This window comes from Toxotes jaculatrix, chromosome 8, assembly GCF_017976425.1.
Source record: "Toxotes jaculatrix isolate fToxJac2 chromosome 8, fToxJac2.pri, whole genome shotgun sequence".
Lineage (NCBI taxonomy): Eukaryota > Metazoa > Chordata > Actinopteri > Toxotidae > Toxotes > Toxotes jaculatrix.
Window position 1 is genome coordinate 22,092,933 of NC_054401.1, and position 22,708 is coordinate 22,115,640.

At 41.1% G+C, this 22,708-nt stretch overlaps 1 protein-coding gene across 1 annotated transcript in view; it reads right to left on the reverse strand.

Moving 5' to 3' along the window:
* Nucleotides 1-22,708, reverse strand: part of LOC121186588 (proprotein convertase subtilisin/kexin type 4-like) — a 155,447-nt gene that overhangs the window by 45,180 nt on the left and 87,559 nt on the right. The window contains exons 8-13 of the mRNA XM_041045364.1: nt 22,253-22,332; nt 21,733-21,821; nt 18,537-18,709; nt 16,752-16,967; nt 15,826-15,929; nt 5,918-6,031 (exon numbers count right to left, since the gene is read on the reverse strand). Coding sequence (XP_040901298.1) covers nt 5,918-6,031; nt 15,826-15,929; nt 16,752-16,967; nt 18,537-18,709; nt 21,733-21,821; nt 22,253-22,332 — 776 coding nt within the window. The remainder of the gene's footprint in view (nt 1-5,917; nt 6,032-15,825; nt 15,930-16,751; nt 16,968-18,536; nt 18,710-21,732; nt 21,822-22,252; nt 22,333-22,708) is intronic.

The window sequence follows — 22,708 nt, forward strand, 5'->3', positions numbered from 1 at the left end:
GCGTTATGCTAAAATAGCTCTGGACCAGGTTTTCACTAAGGATGCATCTGTACTTCTGACTTCCCTCAACCATTACCAGTTTCCCAGCCCCTGCTGCTGAAAAACAGTCTGTGGTGGCATCAGTTGTTCAGCTGAACACCCGACTTCAATGCTGTGATGGTATTGAGCAGGAGATAATCAGTGCCTGGTTTCCTCCAGACATGAGGCATAGAACTGAGGCCAAACAGTCACCAATCTTGGTGTCCTCAGACCAAAGAATCCTGTTTCTCACAATCATCCTTTAATTTTTTGCAAACTCCAAGCTGCTTTCACATGTTTTTCACTGAGGAGAGGCAGTTCCTTCAACTTTGCATTGTCAGCTGAGAACTTATGAATGTATGTGTGTTTCCAAATCATGTAGGTGGACTGCCATCACAGTGTAGGAACATCTCAGAGATGATCAAGAGAAATGGGAGTCACCTGAGCTAAATTTCCAGTCATAGCAAAGGGTCTGAATACTTATTATATATTTCAGTTTTTCCCTTTTAATAAATATACAAACATGTCTAAAATTTTGTTTGCACTTTGCCACTGTGGGGAGTGTAGATTGATCAGGGAAAAAAAATAATTTAAACCCTGCTTTCTCGAAATTATATATATACTACAAACTTATTTTCCTTGTATATTTTTGAAGGAAATTTCAACCAGGACTTTTGTTCACTCACAAAAAGAAGTATGCTGTCAGTTAATGTTCAGTATCAACATTTTGTGACTCGTCAGATATCTTAGATATCTTAACAACACTTACTCATTACGCTGAGAGAAAACATGTAATCACTACATTAGATTTCTTACAAAGTGCATCTGCTGTTGCAAATTAGTGGTACACAAATGTCATTTCTAAAATGTCTGTCTATCTAAGCCAGGCGAGAATTGCAATAGACAGGTTGATTTTCCTGTCAACTGACAAAAATCAGGGATAAATTACTGCTTTTGAGTTCAGAACACGTATAAATATCATTGGCCACTTAAATGAAAAATTAAAATGTAATTTAGATAAAATAAGATCATGTTGTGAAAGGTGTTATTGCTTTTTGCCGATATTTATGTCTTCAAAGAGGAACATTCATCTCAACAGAAGTGCATCACACTGACAGGGCCATACTGACATTAGCTAATAGACCTTAATGCGCACACAAGTGCTCTATATATGCTATGGAGAACCTGATGATGTGGTTCTGTATCTTTATAACTGTGTCAGTGTGTCTCTCTGTATCCTCTCTACCTCCTCTCCTCTCTGTGTTCCTCACTGAGGCTCTTTTATTCCCTCCTGAGCAGCTCCGTCACCCATGTCGCTGGGGGGACAAGGAGAACGTGGCGGTTTCCCTGGATCAAAAATTTACGAGCAATTAAAAGTCGGCCGACGCCCGGCATCCATCAGCCCCGCGTGCTGCTGCCAGGCTGGGAGAGGGGGACTCACAGTAAACCACAGGCTATATACTTTTATATCTGTTTTCCCTCCAAAGAGGGAAGGTTATGACAAAATTATGTTTTACTGTCCCTGGTTTCTAGCGAGATGTAGACATCTTTCATGGAACTGGCTTGTTGGAGGTCAGAGCCCCTGGAAGGAAGGAACAGATAGAGAAATATGTGCGTGTAAAACTGTGTGTTGTGTTTTTGTCATGTGATGTTTTTTTAACCTGTGAGAGAAGCCTTTAACACAATAGGAATAACATAGTATTTGCTCCTCTGGTCCATCAGTTACTGAAGGAAAATGACCTAATTACTCCGTTGTTTATTACTGCAGAGCTCTGATTTATTTCCCTATGCTGATGTAATTTCAACACTCAGTCTTCCTCTTCAATAATGGCAGCAAGACACTTTTTTCTTTTTTTTTGCATTCAAACACACATACACAGTCACGCACAATGATCCATTGCGACGCACCTAATACACAAAAAAACACGCAAACCCTCATACATCAACACAGTCACTCTTTCACTTTTCCTGGCTCCTCGCGACAGGCCCAAACTCATTTGCATCCTTAATTGTGTTGTAATGTACTTTTAATTTGAAAATGGAGGCAATTAATTATTTTGATATGGAACAAAATGCCGCAAATGTAAACATTCTAATAGTTCTCTGTGAACTGAGTATCATTTTTCAAAAGAGGGATTGAATCTTATCTCATTTTTTAATGCCATACCAGTTTTTTTTTTTTTTTTGAAGATATCATTTCACCACTCATGCATTCTCCTTGATATTCACTTTGTCTTTGCAGCGAGGGCAGTGTTCCTTTGATCTATTCCACCGCTGTTATTTTCTATCTAAATCTCCCACAGGATAATTACTGTAGTTTCACCTATGCTATCAAAAGAGATTAAATGAAATTAAGCCTGTTTGGACGTTCTGCTTCTTCCCTGTACGTCATCCCTCTGGTGCAAAGCCGCTAGCACCAGACTCTCCACTTTCTATTTCTGGGTCAGAGAGGCTTCAAGTGGAGATGTGAATCGCAGATTAATTTTTTTTTTTCCGCTGCCGACCATGTGATCAATAGGTGTCAGTGTTCAAAGGATGCAGAGCAATGCCGCAGGAGAGGAGAGGACAGGGAGAGGAGAGGAGAGGAGAGGAGAGGAGAGGGAGATCCATTTGTATAGGCCCTGGAAAAAACTGACACTTTCACTCCCTCAACCTGATAAACTCACCACAGAGAGGAACAGGATGGATGCGTGTTATTTTTTTTTCTTCTTTTCACCCATCTCCAATACCTTCTCTCCCTCATTCCTTTTCTCTCTCCTCTCTCACACACACAAATTTTCTGTCCTCTTATATCTTTATCCCCCACCCAACCACCACTCCTCGCCCCTATCGATTTCACTCTCTCTCCCTTCTGATTCTCCCAAGGGTGCTGGGAGCTCGCTGACATCACAGCCGGCCTGGCAACAGCCTATAAATTATGAGTGACAAGTCTTTGGACCAATAAAAGCACCACCATATTTCATGCACAGTAAATCTGATTGCAGATTGCTCTGGCGTGTGGCGGCTGACATGTTTATAGTTGTCACGGTGGTGGGAGCTGAGGGTGGAGAGGTAGAGGGTGGGGTCGCTCCCCAACATGAGAGTTTTCGAAAGCTCCCGGTCTACATGGAGGTCAAACAGATGGGAACCCACCCAACAGCCCCTTAAATCCTCAAACACACACACATACACACACACACACACACACATCAATGCCAATTCATCCAGCATCTATAAGGCAGCTATTTTTCCTTCAGCTTTTACAAAGCCATGGAGTCGCTGCTTTCCCTGCAACCATCTGTCCTCAATTCACACACGTTCCCTGTGAAACTTTTAAAGAGGTTATACATGACACTTCCATTGATTTTTCTCATTTAAAGAGAGACTGTGTAACTTTTAATGACTAATTACCATGTAGGTTATTTCGAGTCAATCCCACACACAGCTCACTATCCTTGCTGCTGTAAATACTCACTGGAGAAGCAAATGTACATTAATCTTCAGTCCCCAACTATTTGCCTTGTTTGAGTAATGTTTGCTAAAAACTACACTGCCCAGCTGTCACAGCATCTATAGTAGGAAGCAGCTGGGTGCCACAGACATCGTAGCAAAGTTGGTCATTGTTGGTAGGGGGATCCCTTTTCTTTATGTGCTTGGCTTTAAACTTTATTGTTTTCATCTTTATTTCTTTCCAAACAAACAGCCTTAAATTTCTCACTTCCTGTTTGACAGAGGCCATTTCTAGGAAATGGCCCAACGCAAAACAAGACCTTAAATTCATCATTATGTCTACTGGCAGTAGGACGTAGAATAATGTACATTTTTTTTTACAGAGAGGTGCCTTCATGTTCTCTGGACCTCAAATTAAAAAAAAAAAAAAAAAAAAAAAAGTCTCACTTCTTCACTAACCTCAAACTAAGCATTCAGTGTTATCTTCAATTTTCTTAAACATGGATCCTCTCATTACAGATATCATATCTAATCTTTAATGTATTGTAACAACCTCATTGATGGTAAGTGACCCTGTGCTCATTGCACTGTCTAGTCCATCCGTCCTCACCCATGCAATAAACCATTCTTCATAATTAGCGTGGCCGCTGCAGTATGATCAGGGCATTACAAGTCCTCTGCCACAGTCCCTAAATGGACAGATTTCAACAGACACCCGCTGGTGTGATCGGCATCATTATATTTTAATTAATCCATTCTTCTCACAGCAACACAGTAATTACAATCTATTTTATGACACGGCATGCTGCGAAAGAGGGGATGGAGGAGAGGAATAGGAAGGCAGCGAGAGGGAATAAATAGCGAGAAAAGGGAAAAGAAACTGCAAAAAGAAGTGAGGACAGAGAGAGAGAGAGAGCCGGGACGAAGGGAGGAAGTTTTAAGGTGACTGAGACAGAGAGCAGAGGTAAAACATCACAAAGGCTATGACTGATTACCAATATGTCATCGCCTGGCTGACACTGTAAAAGCATTGTAAAAGCATTGTAAAAGCGTTTATACGATGTCTGGAGGAGCACAGGGCCCCCCCCCCCCTCTCTCTCTCTCTCTCTCTCTCTCTCTCTCTCTCTCTCTCTCTCTCTCTCTCTCTCTATCTCCCTCTCTCTCTCTTTCTCCCTCTCTCTCAGATTCATGCTTCATACAGTGAGAGCGAGAAGCTCCATTTCCTGCAGCCTCTGTCTGTATAAATCAGAGCAGGTACAGACACTCAGACACGCTGTGGGTGTGATAATATCATTAGAGGATTACAATGACACTCCTCCCTGGACAAGATCACCTGTCTCAACTGTCATAAAACAGACTGCTGCTTTTTGTGGTTGAAGCACTTTATATTAAGAGTGTGTGTAGGTGTGTGTGCGACCAAAAGTGGTGTGTGTGTCCACGCGGAAATGACAGTGCTGGATAGTGGAAGATGCCTGATGATCACACTGCTTACCTGGTTAAACTGTCATATGTAACACCTGATTCCTCCAGCTTTATGTTACAACCATTACTCTCAGTTAATTTAGGCTTATTTCACTGTAGGTATAATTACTGTAATCATACATTTCCTAATCAAAGCCACTGCATCCCCATGCTCACTGCAGACAGGTAAACTATTCAATCAGAAAATATCTTTATGTCACACAGATAAACAATTAACAAAATATTTTATGTCCACTAATAAAATGTATTTTGTCCATGCTGACAAATCCATATTATTATCACCTAAAAAGGAGCATTCACAACACACGTTTAATCAAAGTACCTTTTTTTCAGTTTTACTCAAGTCAAATGTGGCACTAAGCACTAACTTTTTTGGGGTCAATACCTAGAATTATTTACTACAGCATAATAACAATATATAACATAGGCAACAATGCACAGCACCAGTGAAGACTCTGAAAACCTCTTTGCTATCTTAAAGAAATAATTTGAAATGGGAAATACGCATGTTTATTTTCTTGCCCAGAGTTAGATGAGATCAATAAAACTCTCATAGTTTAGTTTAGTTTAGCTTAGCACAGCGACTGTAAACAGGGGGAACAACTAGCTGACAAGTTATACAGAGGGTCATGTACCAGACTATTTCTTGGATGGGAACGGTAAACTGCTGAAGGCAGACAAACCTTATGGTAACAAGTCTTATATTTATCAGACCATAGACAGTGGTATCAGTCTTTTTTATCTGAAGTAACTTTCAGCAAGAAAGAGAGATGAATTATTGCTCTAAAGAGAAACTAAACTAAAACTAAACTTGATAGGTGCATATTGTTTAGATAGGAACAGCAACAAGTGATTGAGGTTTTCAACCAAGCACGGTAGCTCCTTTAAAGCACAGAACTACTGATGTTTAAATTGATTGATTAATACACCAATGTGTTTACACGTAAGCTTAGTTGGGGGCAGAAAGGGAATGGATGTGTCACAATACCTATGGTGAACATGGTATCCTGCCGCGTTGATGTTCCACCCAGGCTCTTTGGGGTCGGGGATCTTTGCTGTGTTGGCAATCAGATGCTGAACATCCCTCCACGTCAGCTCAGGACTGGGGCAAGAGACATAAAACAGAATATCATCAAACGCATCCTTCCTTCAGCCCGTGTTCTACACCAAGCGAAACCACAGAGGAAACACTTCAACTCTGCCTGATACTCTGAAAAGAAACCTGCAGGGAGCTCAACACAAGCTCCCGTTTTGAGAAGGAGGCTGGAGGACTGTTTTATGGAGCTTACAACACATTCTATCAGCCATACATGTAAAGCTTATACTGCATTAATGCTAAAATTTATTGATACATAAACTGCTGAGATGAGACACAGCCATACCTTTTACAGCAGGTCCTCTAGACATAAAAGCACCTGTTTAAGTCAAGCTTAAGGTTCTAATAATGGTGTCACTAAAAAACAGTGAATCCAACAAAGCATATTTGAGACTTTAACAAAAGAGCCTAGAGAGTCGAATGCAGAAAAAGTCTTCTTTTTAATCCCAGGCAGGGGAATTCTAATAGAGCGGACTCAAGTGTCATGTCAAGCAATATACTAATGGAATCCAATTAAGACCTTTAAACTGCGCCGAGAGCTGGAGGATATTAGCTCAGTTTTCTGTAACAAAAGACCAAAGGGTCGTCAACGAGGGCTTTTTCAGGATATAAAAAGCATAAAGGAAATTGGGTTTTTCAGCTTTATCCACTCATTATTGTTCCCTAAGAAAATGACTTGAATGGAGTCTAAGAAAACCGCTTGGCCACCCATTCTGAACAGCTTTTTTTTCTGTTTCTGAGGAGAAATGCCTCCACTGTCTGCCACAACATCTGTACACGGACAGTCATTTCTCCAACACGTGAGAACAAAACAAAGGTAATAATTAAAGGTGTACTATGCAGTTAAACCTAGCTTCCCCTATCACTAATGACATAACTGCAATTCATCATGCATGTCTATTGAGCCATAGTGAAGTATATCTTCATAGTTTTACTGTACAGCAAATATCTGCACAAAGATGTGAAGAAAAGCCCGTGGAAAAAAAAACATTAATTCACAAGTGGCCTCTTCATTATTGTGCTGTTGGGTGTTAGGCATCTCAGGAAATATCAGGCACAGATATAAACAGATGTATTCCATTCACGTATTGGAAAAATCGAAGCAGAACAAAAGTGAGGAGAGAAGCTTTCATTAGCAGCATAAAACAAAACCCCGGCAAGCAGCGAGAGCAGGCAGCTAAAACAACATGATAGGAATAATACCAGTAACACTAATAATAGACAGATAGAATGAAACAAAACACAACACACAAACAATTATTTTAAGCTTTGATTTCAAAGGGATTGGAGTGTGTTTGTGTGCGTGCGTAGGGGGGGGATAGGCTTTGTACTTTTGAACTGTTGCTGCTCACTGCATGTGTCTGTGTGTATGAGTGTGCGTTCTGTATTATATATTAGCGGCAGCAGCGTGATTCTGTTGTGTGCACTCCCCCACCTTCATCATCAGCACCACCACCACCACCACCATCACCCCTCTGGTGGAATCAGAGAAAGCCCCGCGGCCCCGGCTGGTTTGCATAAAGCAAACAAAATTAAATTTGCTTTGCTAAATCAAAGCATGTATGGTATTCCAAGCCGCTCTCTCTGGGACAAATTACTTCAAACGGCCTCCTTTGTATCATAACAGAATAAAAAAAAAAATCAGCCCAATCAGCGGCTCTCCAAAACCCTCGACTCGGGAATTAATTATTGAACCGAGGGCTTTTCTCTCTCCTAGCAGTCCGTGACACAGATCTATTTATTTTGGAAAAGTCGTTTTGCTCTTAAAAACACAATGTTGGCTGAGAAACCAGTTTAGTGCTATCTCTCCCTCTCTCTCTCCTTCAGCGTTTTCACTGTTTTCACTCTTCTTTGCCACACAGCCCCTGAAAGGACATGAATAAGTCTAGGCCACGAAATAAATCGGAAAAACCCCACGACCAGCATTTACCATGGTGCTGTAATGGATCTTAGATGAACTGAGCTGTTAACGTGTGAGGTTCCTTTTCACATAGAGGTGGTCTTATTTTGCTCTGCAGTGTCAGATTTATATGGTTTCACTACAGTCTTCAATACAAATGGTTACAATAATAACACATAGTATTCATTTAAAAAGGAATTTCAGCTTCAGGTTCCTGGTCACACCATAATGTGGCACAGCTGAATTTCTCCTTCTGTCTTTGCAAAATAGGTGAGGTTAGCATAGTGTTTTTCTTTTAAAGAAATGTATTTGTACCATCAAGTCCTCTTGCTGACCACACAACATGCCTCTCTTGCAGAGCAGCCACACCGGCGCCATCATTTTTTCACCTTAGGCCTTTTTCATACTTTGACTCGTCACAGTGGGAAAAGCAGAAACGAATAATGGCTGAATTCCAGTTAGCTGCTTCAGTCTGAGGGTCCTGGTATTCTGCATTGTGACTCATTGTCACATTGTCACGGCTCACTGGGAACCTTGAACAGGAGAGAACCATTGCAAATGTTATCAGTTCCACCTGTGCTTTTCCTACAATGACAAGCCAAAATGTCTGCTGTGATAAACGCCCATACCCTCATAGGTCAGCAATATCAAGATGGGCTGCTATTGATCAGTGGTGTGAATTCAGAAGTGAAAGTTGAACGCAGTATAAAAATCCACACTGATTTACTTCACCTCGAAATCCTCTGATCACAGTGACTCCACTGAAAGGGGATGCTGGTCTAAAGAAGCCCTTACCCTGAAATATTTCTAAGAGGATTCTGGACTGACCTCTTCCTGTGATTGTTAAGTGACTTATAATAAGCTAAAGCTAAAGTAGAGTAACACTAACATACAATGATACTAAAATTTTAACAAAGCCTAGAGAAGGAGTCACATTGCCTGTCATGAATTATCTTACTGTGTGAAAGCTGTCAGTGGCTTCCTCTGAGGGATAAACAGAAACACTAGGAATAGAAAAGGGAACTGACACCACTGTTTCAACAACGACAAAAATTAAAGCATGTTGTCCAGCACACACATGAACACATCTGGGCTGCAGGGGCACAGTGGAACAATATATAAGCCTCCTCCAGACCCTAACAGCCTTCATCCCCTCGCCAAGGCTCACAAAGCAGCACAGCAGCCGTCACAGTGAGCACACAACTGTTTACAAATCCCCAGTTAATAGGATCAGGCCTCATTGACTGGGCTGCTCCGATGTGTCTGATGTAATCTATTAGCTGTATGATAGTCAGTGTCTCAGTCCAATCGATAACCCTGGGCCTCCATATTGCTCCACTGTGGACTGTTACTCCTCTTTAGTGCTGCTTAGAATGCAGGCTTAGTGACTATAAAGTGTGTGTGTGTGAGTGTGTGTGTGTGTGTGAGTGCGTGTGTGTGCAGAGATCTGTGTCTGTCTACTGGTCTTTGTGTGTCAGATCATGCACTTGTCGGGATTTCTGAGTTTTAATGTTGAAGTATGTGTGTGTGTGTGTCTTTTTGTATGTGACCGTAGGTGTGTGTCCAAGTGTGTACAATGCTGTATTATGTCCTGCAGTTTGTATGTGTGCAATTCTAAATCATAAAACACACACACACTGTAGCTGATACTTGGGCAGATGTTAATTCTGTAACACTTTAATGCATGAATGCATGTGGGGGTCGCATGTCTCTGTGTGTGTTGTGTAATTATGTTGCCGTTTGTAATATCTATGCACATATACACGTATGGATTGCATGCCTGGAAGTGCATGTTTGTGTGCGCGTGTGTATGTGCTGTGTATGTGTGTGTCGGGGTATGTCTGTAGCCGGTGTAACTGGGTTTCCAATTAAGTTGAACCACAGGCCGGATCAATGCTAGTCCTCTGTGTGCAGGAATGAGCAGCCCTGAGCCCTCAGAGCATGGCCCACGAATAATTTATCACTCACACTGGGCCCAGGCAGAGAGGAGGAGGAGGACGAGGAGGAGGAGAAGACAGGGAGCACAAGGACAAAGTGTCCAGCCCAGGGGAGAGAGCGTGAGAGATGGGCAATCGAGGGGACAGAAAGATGGAGGAGTGAAGAAAGAGAGAGGGATCAGGGCCCAGAGGAAAACACTGTCAGCTCCCGATCGTTTAGAGGAATAACACTCAACTTTTTTTTTTTTTTTTGTAAACAAACATCGAAAATGGGATTCTATAGCGAGCAAAAGCCACATAATTCTTTTTACCACAATATACTGTGTGTTTGCTAACACTGAAAGTAGTAAAGGCAGGTGGATATTTCTGACATAACATGTCATAAGAATCACAGCTACGTCAAGATCATTTTAATGTGAAAATGTCAAATGTCAACCTCATGGTGGCAGTAGGTGAAAAGTCAGGGGATCATCAAAGTCAGTAGGATTCATCCACTGGGCACCATGAATGTCTGTACTTTCCCAAAACTACTGCACAATACCACATACTGGAGACAGTATGGACTGAAGTGCTGGACAGACTGTGCACACCATTAGCAAAAAAAAAAAGATCTTAAACAAAACACAAGAAACATTAAATATCTGCAATTTATTGGCTTGAAAAGGTCCAATTTAAAACATGAGGAGTAGCCAAAAAAATGAACTATCATCAGCTTCACCTCAAAAATCAGTAATAGGCTTCAACCCATCATGTATAATAAACATATTTGCAGCCAGAAGAGATTGAGGCATTTACATTCATTCTGATGCTTGCTTTACTGGAGCTCAGCATGTTCAATTTTCTTCTTCTTTTCTTTTTCTTTTAACAGTAACTGAAGGAGATATCACTAACAGTCAAGCTTGTTAGTCAGCAGGGTATAATGTGTCGGTACAAGACAAACAGCAGTTTAAACCCCACTGCCTCATCCCAGGCAGCACATCTTCTGCTTGGACACTTCGCATTAAGATCTTCTGCTGAGCCACATCGCAGCTTTAGTTGAAAGGCAGGGAAACTAACACACATGTGGTTATATTTACAGAGCAGCACAGATCCACCCACACAGAGTCAAACACACGCGGCAGAAGCAAACACGCAAACACACACACACGCATATACATATATTCCCAAGAGAGGGCCAATCATCATCCACTGTGTCATAACCACACTAAAACATGTGCAGATGAGCACACACACAGAAAAACATACAAAAACACTCATACAGACACACATCAGACCCACTGCTGTACAACACACACACACATATATATGTATATATAGAGAGAGACTATCCCCACCCTGTGGAGTGTCAGAGTCCAACGTTCCCACCATCTCTGTCCTTAGTTTGTCTCTATTAATCTCACAGTAGCGAGGCGTGGACTGGTTAGACGCTCCACATCGCTCTGTAATCTTCTCTTAATGTGCTGCACTCTAAGCCTAAGTGAACCCATTTGGTGCGACTGTGAGCAGACTGAGATTCCTCCCATGTTATCTGAACAAGTGTTACTAATGGGTTTATCAATTAGGCCAAGTCCAATAACTGCATGCCTGCGATCTCCTTTAAATACACTCCACCAGCGTAGCCCTGATTTCTGTAGCTAATGAGTACATGTACACATACAAGCGTGTGTGTGTGTGTGTGTGTCTGTATGATTGTGAGACCATGGACAGCTTGTATCTAGATGTCTGTATTTGAGTGTTTATTTCTGTGTGTGCCTGTGTGTGTGCGAATATGTCTACACCAATTTATGCAAGTTTATAACTCACAAAAAGATGAGTTTCGGGACCTGAATATACACTTCAAATGTGTGTATGTGCGTATGCATGACACGCTGAAACAAAGTTATGCACTTCTACCATTTGTATGTGTGTGTCCAAAATCCTTGTGCACATTCAAACTTTTTGCATACTCTTTGTGCACCTGTGTGTGTATATGCATGTATGCAGGGAGCAGCTTAACTAGATATACACTACGGTCCAGAAGTGTGAGACCACTTCTCCTTTTCAAGGGAAAATGGTCTCACACTTTTGGACCCCACTGTAAATCTGAAAATGCCTAATAAAGCTAGAGAGGTATGTTAATATCAGCTAATATTCATATAGCCTAGCTCTTCACTTTTCCACGTGTCTCTCCCCACTGAGATCACCAGCTGATTACTAGTCAGCTCCCCACAGAGAACATTATGGACATTATTTCCTCTTATTCATTCAATGTATTCTGGCAGAGAAAGTGGGAGAAGGGAAGAAAATGAATTATTATATTATAGAAATATTTAGTTTAGGAGTACAGGTACAGATACACAACATGGGCCATTTAAAGCCCTAAGCTGAAATGGTCAAACTGTAGATGATCTAACATAAAGTATTAGTAATGATATTAATGATGTTTTTGATAATTTTGTGTTTATTACTATAAGAACACAATGCTTTGGGTAGGTAGGTCAGCTTATTAAAAATCTATGTATTAAACCACCCTCTGTTTTATGAGTTTCAAATATAAACCACTACTATATAAAGAATGCATCACATATGCATTCCTATACTTTAAGGACTGAAAGGTCAGAAGACAAAATCCATCAACAACATGTACTGACAAAGGTGAGTCCCTTTACTTTGGATGATGCAAGTGCAATATGGAGATATTTGGAGCACTACAAGTGGATGGCTTTGATGGTTAAACTGACCAAGATTCAAAAAGTTTAACAGATTATTCATACATTTTCACTGCTGCTGTGACTGAATGAAAGGACTGGCTGAAAATTGTTCACCTGATCACGGAGCAGAGTAGGGTGGGGTGAAGGAGGAGACAATCCACTTCTCACAGTCCAAATAAACTCAGCAGGAGCAGAAAAGGATGGACATAAAGGTGTCCAAATCCAAGAATTTTAAGGGGGAAGAAAACCAAATGTTCTGGTCCTTTCGAGAAAATGGACAGACATACTGATGAATGGACGAGAGGAACAGAGATAAAGTGACAGAGAGGCTGACATGGTGATAAAGTGAACAAACAATCCGAGACAGAACGACTGACAAAGTGGATGAGTGAAGAATTGATTCACCCTGATGGTTTGTTGGGCAGCCGTCACGGCGGATGGATGGAGACAGATGGAAACACAGACAGACAGGCCAGCATCAGAGGGACAGAGAGACAGTGATCACCCTGACACTGTTAGGGCAGTTACACACTGCAAGCCATTCTGGTAACATAGACAACAACACACCGAATGTCCATTTAGACCCTCTAGTGTTTCTAGTGTTTTATGTCAGCACTGTATGTTGTAATTTCAACTGCTGCCAGCAGAAGACCTTCACATTCTACTGGAAATGGGCGTCCTGGCAGCCTGGTGGTTAAGACACATACCATAGTATCCCAGATTCAAGTCCTGCCACACACCTTTGTTGCAGGTCATCTTCCTTCCCTCTACCATTGGTATTAATTATAAAAACAAGAGGCCGAGCTGATTAGCTTCCAAATCTGTGCAGTTTCTTAAAACATCTAGGGAGAACAAGAAGTAGTGTAGCTTATGAGGACTTTTTACAACTGTTGTCAATTTGTTAATTTGTTATGATAAGCAAACAAAGAAAAACCAAAGGATCACAAGGACAGCATTCTTCCTCAACAACCACAGAAAAGCTGCGATGCTGGAGAGTGCAGCCTCGTGAAAAGAAAATGGACGTGGAGATGATACAGTGATAAACAGCGGGATTAAATCCGCAACCTAATAACCACACAAGTAAAAATAAACAGACTATATACTGTATATCTCAACAGAACTATAGGTATGTGCAAATACATAAAGTCCACAGAGGACACTTAAAATGGCATGTGGGTCAGTAGTCTGAGGTGTGAGCTCCACTGATGCTGTCTTATTAACAATAAACACATATTGCAGATATTTCTCAGTAAAAGTGAAAATTCGACCTGCTGGTGCCACTAGATGAAAAGTCCAGGGATCACTAAAGTCTCTAGAGACTAAAGTCAAGTCAAGAGTCATCTACAGAGCTGCTAGCACAGGTAAAAATCAGACATCACGTTAAACACAAAGAATTCATCAATACACCAGGGACTGTCTACATAACCCTATGGTTCCCAGCACAATGAAGCTTTGTCTTCTACGGCCCCACATCACAGATCATGTCCTTATGAGCGGCTCTAACAAAGACCTTTTTTTTTCTTGGATTTCTGAGTTGAATGAAGAGGAGAAATTTCACAACAGAAGAAAAAAAACTGAGAAAAGTAATAAAACAATAAAGAAATGTGTGGTCTTATCCCTTCGTTCATCTGATAACCCATCAAATCCTGGGATCCCCTGTGGTATCCTGACCCCCAGGTTGGAAACCACTGCTTTAACATGATGAGATTTTGATGTGTTATAGTCTAAATGCTGTTTTGGAGACAGTGATACAAAACAAAACTGACAATGAAGTGCAATTCTGGAAACATTTCACTGAATTTCTACAGTATGTATCAAATATACCCTCATGTCTATAGATACAAATGCTTTGGGGCCTGTTGTTGTTGTTCTATAGGAGGCAGGTTGTTTCTGATGAATGGGGATCAGAGAAAAAACTCTACGCTTGCATGTGTGTAAGACAGACAATGGAAGAATATACGAGTGTGTGTGTTTGTATGAAATGTGGGGAGAAAGAGTGAGACACAGAATGAGCAAGTGTGAGAAACAGAGAAAGAGAGAGAGAGAGACCCAGAAAGATATACAGACAGAGAGAGAGAACCCAGCTCCATAAAGACGTGAGCAGAATGCTGCCGATCTGAGCCAGAGAGGTGATATATAGTTTAGTCAGTAGCAGCGGGTCACGACAAAGCCTTTAACAGTAATGTCCTGGGAGTCGCCTCGCCCAGGGGACCCGCGCTCCATTTTACAGCCAAGCGACTGAGACTGAGACGCTGTGGCATGACAGCTGGAGCAGTAAAGCCAGGCTCTAGTACCATCCATAACATGAAGGAGGCGTAGACGCCGTTGATACCACCACAAAACACCAGGCCCGAGGCCACACCGACAGCTGGCGAGTTAAGAGGGATGAGGAAAAAGGGGGCTTGGGAAATGGTAGGAAGTGGCAGGCGAGACAAAGAAGAGAAAGGAAGAAAAAAGAGCAAAGGAGATATATCTACAGATTTAGAGAGAGACAGAAAGAAAGAAAAGGTAGGAGAAAAAGATGATCTACATCAAAGGAGGGCCTTAAAAAAACAAACAGAGAGACAGGGAAATGGGGAGGAGAGACAAGGTAGGAAAAAGCTCAGAGATACAGGGTGCAGAATTTTAATGTAAAAATTCTTTCGTCTCTTTTATTGCTGAAATAATTAGTCAACTCCTTGACTAATTGATTAGACAACTGACAGAAAATTGATCCTCAGTCCTTTTTATAACTGAGTAATTTTTAAAGTCATTTATAAAGTAAAATGTAAAACACCAGCTCTGTTCTCTGGATTTTGGACTGTTCAGTGGGCAAAAAAAGCTATTTGAAGACATCACCTTGAGTTCAGGGAAAATGATGAACGACTGGAATTTTTCATTATTTTTTGACATTTTATACAGAAAACAATTAATTGATAATTGCAAAAAGAATCAACAGATTAACTGAAAAGGAAAATAATCAGTCTGCGGAGATTGATTTCCAAAAGAAAGGCTCATAGCTTTACTGCACAAAACAGGAGGAGGGGCCCGTCCTGGAACTATGTTTTCATCTCCATGAAGTGACTAAGAGTCCACATCAACCTTAGTGGCACTGTAAGGTTTTAATTCAATCCAGTGGTGTCTTAAGCTAAACTAAACTAAACTAGGTATCACACGCTAAAGTGTGTCCCTGAACAACACAGTGAACCCCTATACAAATCAACAAAGTATCACATTTATTGGTTTACTGTCGTGTCAATAGTGTGTGGTACCGCTGGTCAGGTAGACACTCACTTTACTTCCAAGACAAGAGCCAGAATTCCTGCAGCGATTGGAGCAGCACTGGATGTTCCTGGAAATTGTGTGACACAGCCATCCCCAGTGTTGGTCACAGTGACCTGGAGAAAGCAGAAATCAAATATATAAGTATATAGATGTGTCAGTATACAGCATAAGAAGATGGGTGCATGTAAGCTGTTCTACACAACTACTCAGCTGAGATGTATTTCTCTGGGAAGCCTTTAGAAAAGTATGCAGCTTTGATGCCAATCAAGCCTTCAGAGTTCCAACACTGTGTCTGCAGCAGTTTTTTTTCCCTGTCATTAGAACATGTCAACACAACTTTACAGTGATGATAATTAAAAAAAAACAAAAAAAGAAACAACCTGTGTCTGGTTTGACCACCTCCTGATGTGAGGTGGAAAAGGGCAGACATCCCAGCAGACAAAGGTGATATCACACTGATAAAATTGGCTTTTCTGTTTCTGTAGCCCTGGAGTTGGCACTGCATTTTTTTCCTGGCTTTTCACTGTTACCTCCGCCATCAACACCTCAACTCCTTCCTCTCCCTTTCTCAGCCACTACAGCCATGCTTTACCTCCAATTAACACTCGTTTGCTTCTGTGTCTACGTGTGTGTGTGTGTGTGTGTGTGTGTGTGTGTGTGTGTGTGTGTGTGTGTGTGTGTGTGTGTGTGTGTGTGTGTGTGGTGTGTGGTGTGTGTGTGTGTGTGTGTGCGCCCAGCAGTCACCTAGGTCATTTGGCAGGCCTCTAAAAATATCACACCAGTGGCTGCTCTTTAACAGGCTTCTCACAGCTCACAGGAGTCAAAGAGCAGGGCCGCTGGCACACACACACACACTCAAACACACACACATATATATGCACTCATTAATGATAAACGTTGTTGTTAGATGTGTTAGGGGGTACATGCACACTAACCAGAGGTAGAGAGCCTCCCACGCTGGCCCCTGTCAGAGTGACGGCCATCACCCCGGGGCAGGGCTCGCCGAAGTAGGTGGGCTTCCCTGTTTGAGTGACAGCACCGATGGCAATGTTGTAGATAGAGTTAACATAACCGTCTGCGCCGCAGTGGTCATGTTGCATTCCACCATTACCTGCCGCCCACACAAAGATGCTGCCCTTCCCACCTCGACCCTGAAAGCACAAACATAGTGACGTCAAAGTGAAAAGTGGATTTCATGAAGACCGTCCATCCGTGGTCAGCAGAGTATTTCATATATGAAATACTAATAAATAATATGTACTTACAATATCTGGAAAAGTGAAAAACATCTATTCTTTAATATAAAAAAAAGAAAGAAATTGAAACAGTATTTCGAGAATGCTTTAGTATAGGGCAAGTGGCCAAGAGAATCTTTGTGGTTTAAAGAAAAACAATTATTTCAATGTTCATTCTCTTCAGCTGTTTTGATGTGCTGAAATCTGTGGTTTTTAACAGCATACAAATGAAAGACAGTGGGAGTAGTCTACAGTATCCTCTCAGTTTTCATTTTGCCAGTGATGTATTTTTACAAGCATCAAGTCCAACAAACAAAGCCAGAACCAAAGAAACCTTAAGCCACAAAACAATAATCACAGCAGCAGTAAAAAAGGCATTTTCATTGTCAGTGCAACTCCAAACAACCAAAGGAACTTTAGGCAACAGCAAAAATGGGCATACAAACCCGAGAAATAAACTAAAGTTGGGAGACAAACAGGTCCAGGGCGACATAATCAACCTGTTTTCACAAGACGTCTGTCAAAGTCAATGTTCATTTACACGATTTTTTCATTTTGACCATAACGGCTTTCTGAAAACTTGTAAGTGAACAGGTTTTGAATATTTTATCACAGTGTAGGGGCTTCACAGGCCTCTTTAGGCACCCAGTTTCCCACAGTCCTCTACTTACCACATTCCTACCTGAACTCCGACCATGAACGTTTACAGTGATGACTAGCACTGTAGATCAGTGACCCATGAAATAATTGTATCAATAAAACCCACGTTCTCACTATATTCTCATTCCCTCCAGTGGATATGCACCTGCTGCTTCTCTCTCCCTCTTTTTCACTCTTACACACACAAGTTAGGACATTGCACTGACATCCATTTATTATAGACAGCCTTGCCCTAAGCTTAACCAGAACCTCAGAAATGATATTTAACCTCATTAGGGGCTTTGGTCTCCACGAGGACTACAGGTTTCCAAGTTTGGCTGAAAAAGTCGCAACGACGTAACAAAATTATGTGTAAAAACACACAACGCAATCCTCCCACAGTCCCAGATACATATTTCCAACGTCAAGACTAAATCTCTAAATTTTGGTTCTACCGTCTTACTCCATGAAGTAAAACTGCACTGTGGGATGGCCCAGGGACTATCACGGAGCAGTTAGCAATGTTGAACATTAACTCACTGGTCAAACACACAGCTTGCAGCTGCTACAACTTGTGCACTGAATTCATTCACACAGAAAGCAAGCATTGTGCTGCTAGAACAAATATTAGTTCAAAGGATCAGTTTCAGTTTCAGGACTTAGTTCCTGATTTATGTCTAAACTAATAATGCACCACTTGGCATGGACATCTGTTTTATAAGATCTTAAATAGAAAAAAGAATTTGCATCTAAATCTGGCCAGATAATCCAAATGCTCAATATTTTGTCTTTCTAGTCTCAGCTCCACAGACAGCACGAGTGTGAACTTAGAGATGAAAGCTGTGCCTTGTGAGTTCCTAGCCGGAGGGCTTGCTCTGTCAGGCTGTGCGGCCCGTCCATCTCGGCCCCGTCGTCCCGTGGGCCCCAACTGCAGACGTAGATGTCAATGAAGTGGATGTTGAAGGTCAGAGCTGTGGCCTCCATGGCATCAGTGACAGAGCCGTTCAACAAGCGGATACCTGGTTGGATCGAAAAGGTCACAGAGATCAGAGTTCAGAAGGGGGCTGGTGTGAAAATGAAACTTACATTTAAACTCCAAACAAAAATACAGAGGGAACAGTTTGTATCCTGGTGCTGCTTGAACACAGACACAAGGATCCTGTTTTTCATTTTGTAAAAAGTTAATGTGATATCCCACCTACAAAAAATGTATACGGTAACTACACAGTGACACAATACTCGAGGTGAATGTGCATCACAAACATATTGTAAGCACACTTATAGCAGCTGTGTTGTTTGTTATTCTATCTGTGTGTGTCTCCTCTTTTCCCCCCTGTTTGTTTCTGTCTGCTCCTTTTCTATATCTGTGTTTTCTCTCACTGGCTGAATTCCTGCTCTGGCTGTCCCTCTGCCATTTTCATTTCTCTGCATTTGCTAAATCACTGGTTGCTGAAATTAAAATGTTGAAAGGAATTTTTTTTGTGAGAATGTAAGTCAATGTGATTTCAGTAACCTAGCCACTATCAGTAAAATAAAAGCACTGAATTCTATATTAATTACTTTCTTCTCAAGCAAACAAATGTTTGCTGAAAAGGAGCCTCTTCAGGCTCGCTGGTTAGGCTGACTGTTACTAACTACCTTTCACATTCGGGAACATAATGACTTTTGATTTTTCTGGATTATCAGTTACCATGAGTCTGTTAAAAAGCATCTAACATCAAGTATTTTAGACTATAAACCTCTGCTGGTTATTGTAGAAAGGTGTCATGAAGTTCACCAATCATTCATCAGTTACCTGCAATACACATTAGTGTTTGATTTGCCACCATTTGATTGGTTAGACACCTTCTATAAATCTTACTCTTCTATTCAATATATGCATTGCACAAATTCCAAAAAAGGGGGAAAATTAAGAAAATAAGACAATATATATTTTAAAAATTCAGTGACAAATGTATTAACAATAGAACATAATTTAAAAAAAAACAGACAGGAGGCGCTTGAACATCTTATGAGGTCATTTGGTGAAAGGAACTTTATCAATTATATTCAACTATTTTCATACAAACCTATGATACACTGGTGTGGCAATATTGCTTGCAATACTTGCAATTTGACGGTGGCTGTAGTAGCCTAGGTTGACATGCAATGTTATATTTTGACATCAGTGGCTGACAGAATAACCACAGGCAGAGAAAGCTGAGGTAAGTATTTTCTTCTATTTGCCTCCAGGGAGCCTAGAGGGCATCACTCTGCCTTGGTATACTTATCAAAGTTGAGAATGGCAGCCAAATTAGCATCCCAATATGCAGTATGCACATAATACATGGGTGGGACTGTGGATTACTTCACATTATGTAACATTTTGTCAGTCCACTACTATTGCGGAGAAGAAGAGTTGTAATAAAGAAGAAAGGTTCAGGCTGTAGCTGCTTTCAGCAGGAAGCAGACCTACAGCGGAGACTATAGCTGCCTCAAACACTAAGAGAGTGGCGACGCTGCAATGATGCTACTATGGATCTGTTGGAAAGAGGTGTGTGTGAAATAGGTTTGTTGAGGCTTTCTTGAAAGATTAATCAAAAGAAACTGATACCAACAGGAACACGGGTTGATTGATTAAAGAATTATATGTTAACTTCAGTGACGTGGTCTTCTTCTAATTGTCTTTTATAATCTGCTTGGAATACATGAAAATGTGTCAAGCTGATTCACTGGGCTTTATTAGCCTTCTTTCTTACTGATTCATCACATCTTACTGATGTGATGAATCAGTAAGATACAGTCAATAACTACAAATCTAACAAGGCTACTTTAAAATATAAATGCTCTGAGATTTGTGAGTACATTTCCAAAGCGAAGGTGGACACAGAGGTAAAAACTCAGCTCAGTCATCCCTCATTGTCAGACAGCGAGCACAGGCCTCAACAGCACCCAGTAGTTCAACATGCATCTTTCATTTGGGTCCTGCCCTTTCATCTCCTGTGTGTGCTAGACTCTGTTTATGAGTCGGGATAAAATAGACTCAGCAAGGTGAAATTAAGACTAACTGTGGAAATAAATTCATGGTCTTGCTTCACAAACTGTTTTTTTTTCTCCCCCACTTTTTTTTTCAGTTCTGAAAGAGGCCCTCATCAGCCTCTGACAGATGAGGGGAGGTTAAGGGTTAAAGATCACTGAGCAGGGTTCAAATGTCAGAGTTCAACCGAGGGATTCCTCTATTTATTGTCCGTGCTTCATGCTGATGATGCCACTGTATGAAATTGATTTCGAGGCATTCAGATCTGAGCGCTGTGGGAAAATTTCTTACTCAGACTCAATCATATGCCCCTCGTTATTTATGCTTTATGGCACCCTTAGTGTATCCTATAAAAACCTTTGATTTCATAAGAGAAAATCTTGTGTATTCGACTCATTCATTCAGTGTTACAACCAACACTAAAAAAGCTATTACTGAAACTCTAAAAAAAAAAAAAAAAAAAAAGAAACCCAACAACTTCTAAACAGGGTCAGTATGTCTTGATAGCAGCCAGTCACTTTGTAGTCTGTCGTATTCACACAGACAAAGCTATGTACACACACAAAATGCACAATATCTCCATTTTCTTATCTATAAATGATATGCTCTCACAGCCTTTTTATTTTTCAAGAAATATTTCTCATTGCATGCAACCACAGCTCTTGAAGACTTTCTAAGAGATATATAGCTTTCATTTTCTTCCATGAAATTTCTAAGTTTCAAATACAGTCGATGAAGCTATTTCCGGCAAGAATTTGCAACCACACACAAAACCAACACTGACTGGGCCAGGCCTTCACAGACGACCAGGACACAACACAAACAACAAATATATTCAGTGATTTTCAGCCAAAATGAGAGATTTCGTTATGATAGATTTTATTTTTATTATATTGTAATAAATGTTGTCTCAGCGAGCTCTAACAAATGTTTTTGAATTTTTGCATGTCATAGTCTCGGCCAGTGCAACACACCCACAACGCACTGCCTCCCACTGTCTCTATGAGGCTGTATTGTTTTCCTCACCTCCAATCCTGGCGTTGAAGGCAATGCCCACACCGCAGTAGGAGTTGTTGGCCTCCATGGCAACTTCCCCTGCACACCGGGTCCCGTGACTGAAACAGAGAGGGAATAAGATGTTAGCCACATACTGAGACAGAATATGCACAGATGTGAGATTTTTTTTTTTTTTTTTAAACTGACCTGAGCATGTACCCAGACTAAGCCTGGACAGACAATTTCGCACAGCACATCCCCAATTTAAGACTGGTACAAACAAACACAGGATACCACAAACCGAAACTCAAACCAAGGAAAACATTCTGCTGCTAAAAACCTGTTCATACACAGCAATGAAAAAAAAAAAAAGAAGAAGATTTATGATTTATTTTCCTTGTTAAAGGAAAAGGCTTTTTGAAGGAGAACTAACCAGAGTAGTTGGAGTTTAACCCGTTCATTACACTGTTGTTCATCTAGATTAAATGAATGGGTCAACTGAATAAGTCTCCCAGGAAAAGAAAGAAAAGGACAACAGTGTATTTATTACCTGTTCTCCTCGTCTCTGATGGGCATGGGATCATGAGACAGACCGTGTGAAGCACACAGGTCAAAACTGGCGAGGGCTTCCTGTACGCCAGACAGAAAACAAATGAAGCACTTGTGTAAGACAACGTAACTCCCAGCACAAAACATCTGAATGGCACGACAGGAAATGAAGGAATCCCATGAAAAACTCCCGATACTGGCACTTGAATTACAGTAGGCTGTCATCATATTTCTTCTGACTGATGGCAATCATTGTCACGGACACGATCCCTGTCTGTGTGCGTGCGTGGTTTATGTGTGTGCCTCGTAAAAGTGAACATGTTTGAATGACTTGTTTGCCAATGTATATAGGCATAACGGGAGGAGGATGTCTTGGCAGCAAACTGAACAAGAGCAATTATGTATCGCTCGCTCTCTCTCTCTCTCTCTCTCTCTCTCTTTCTCTCCAGTCAGGCTT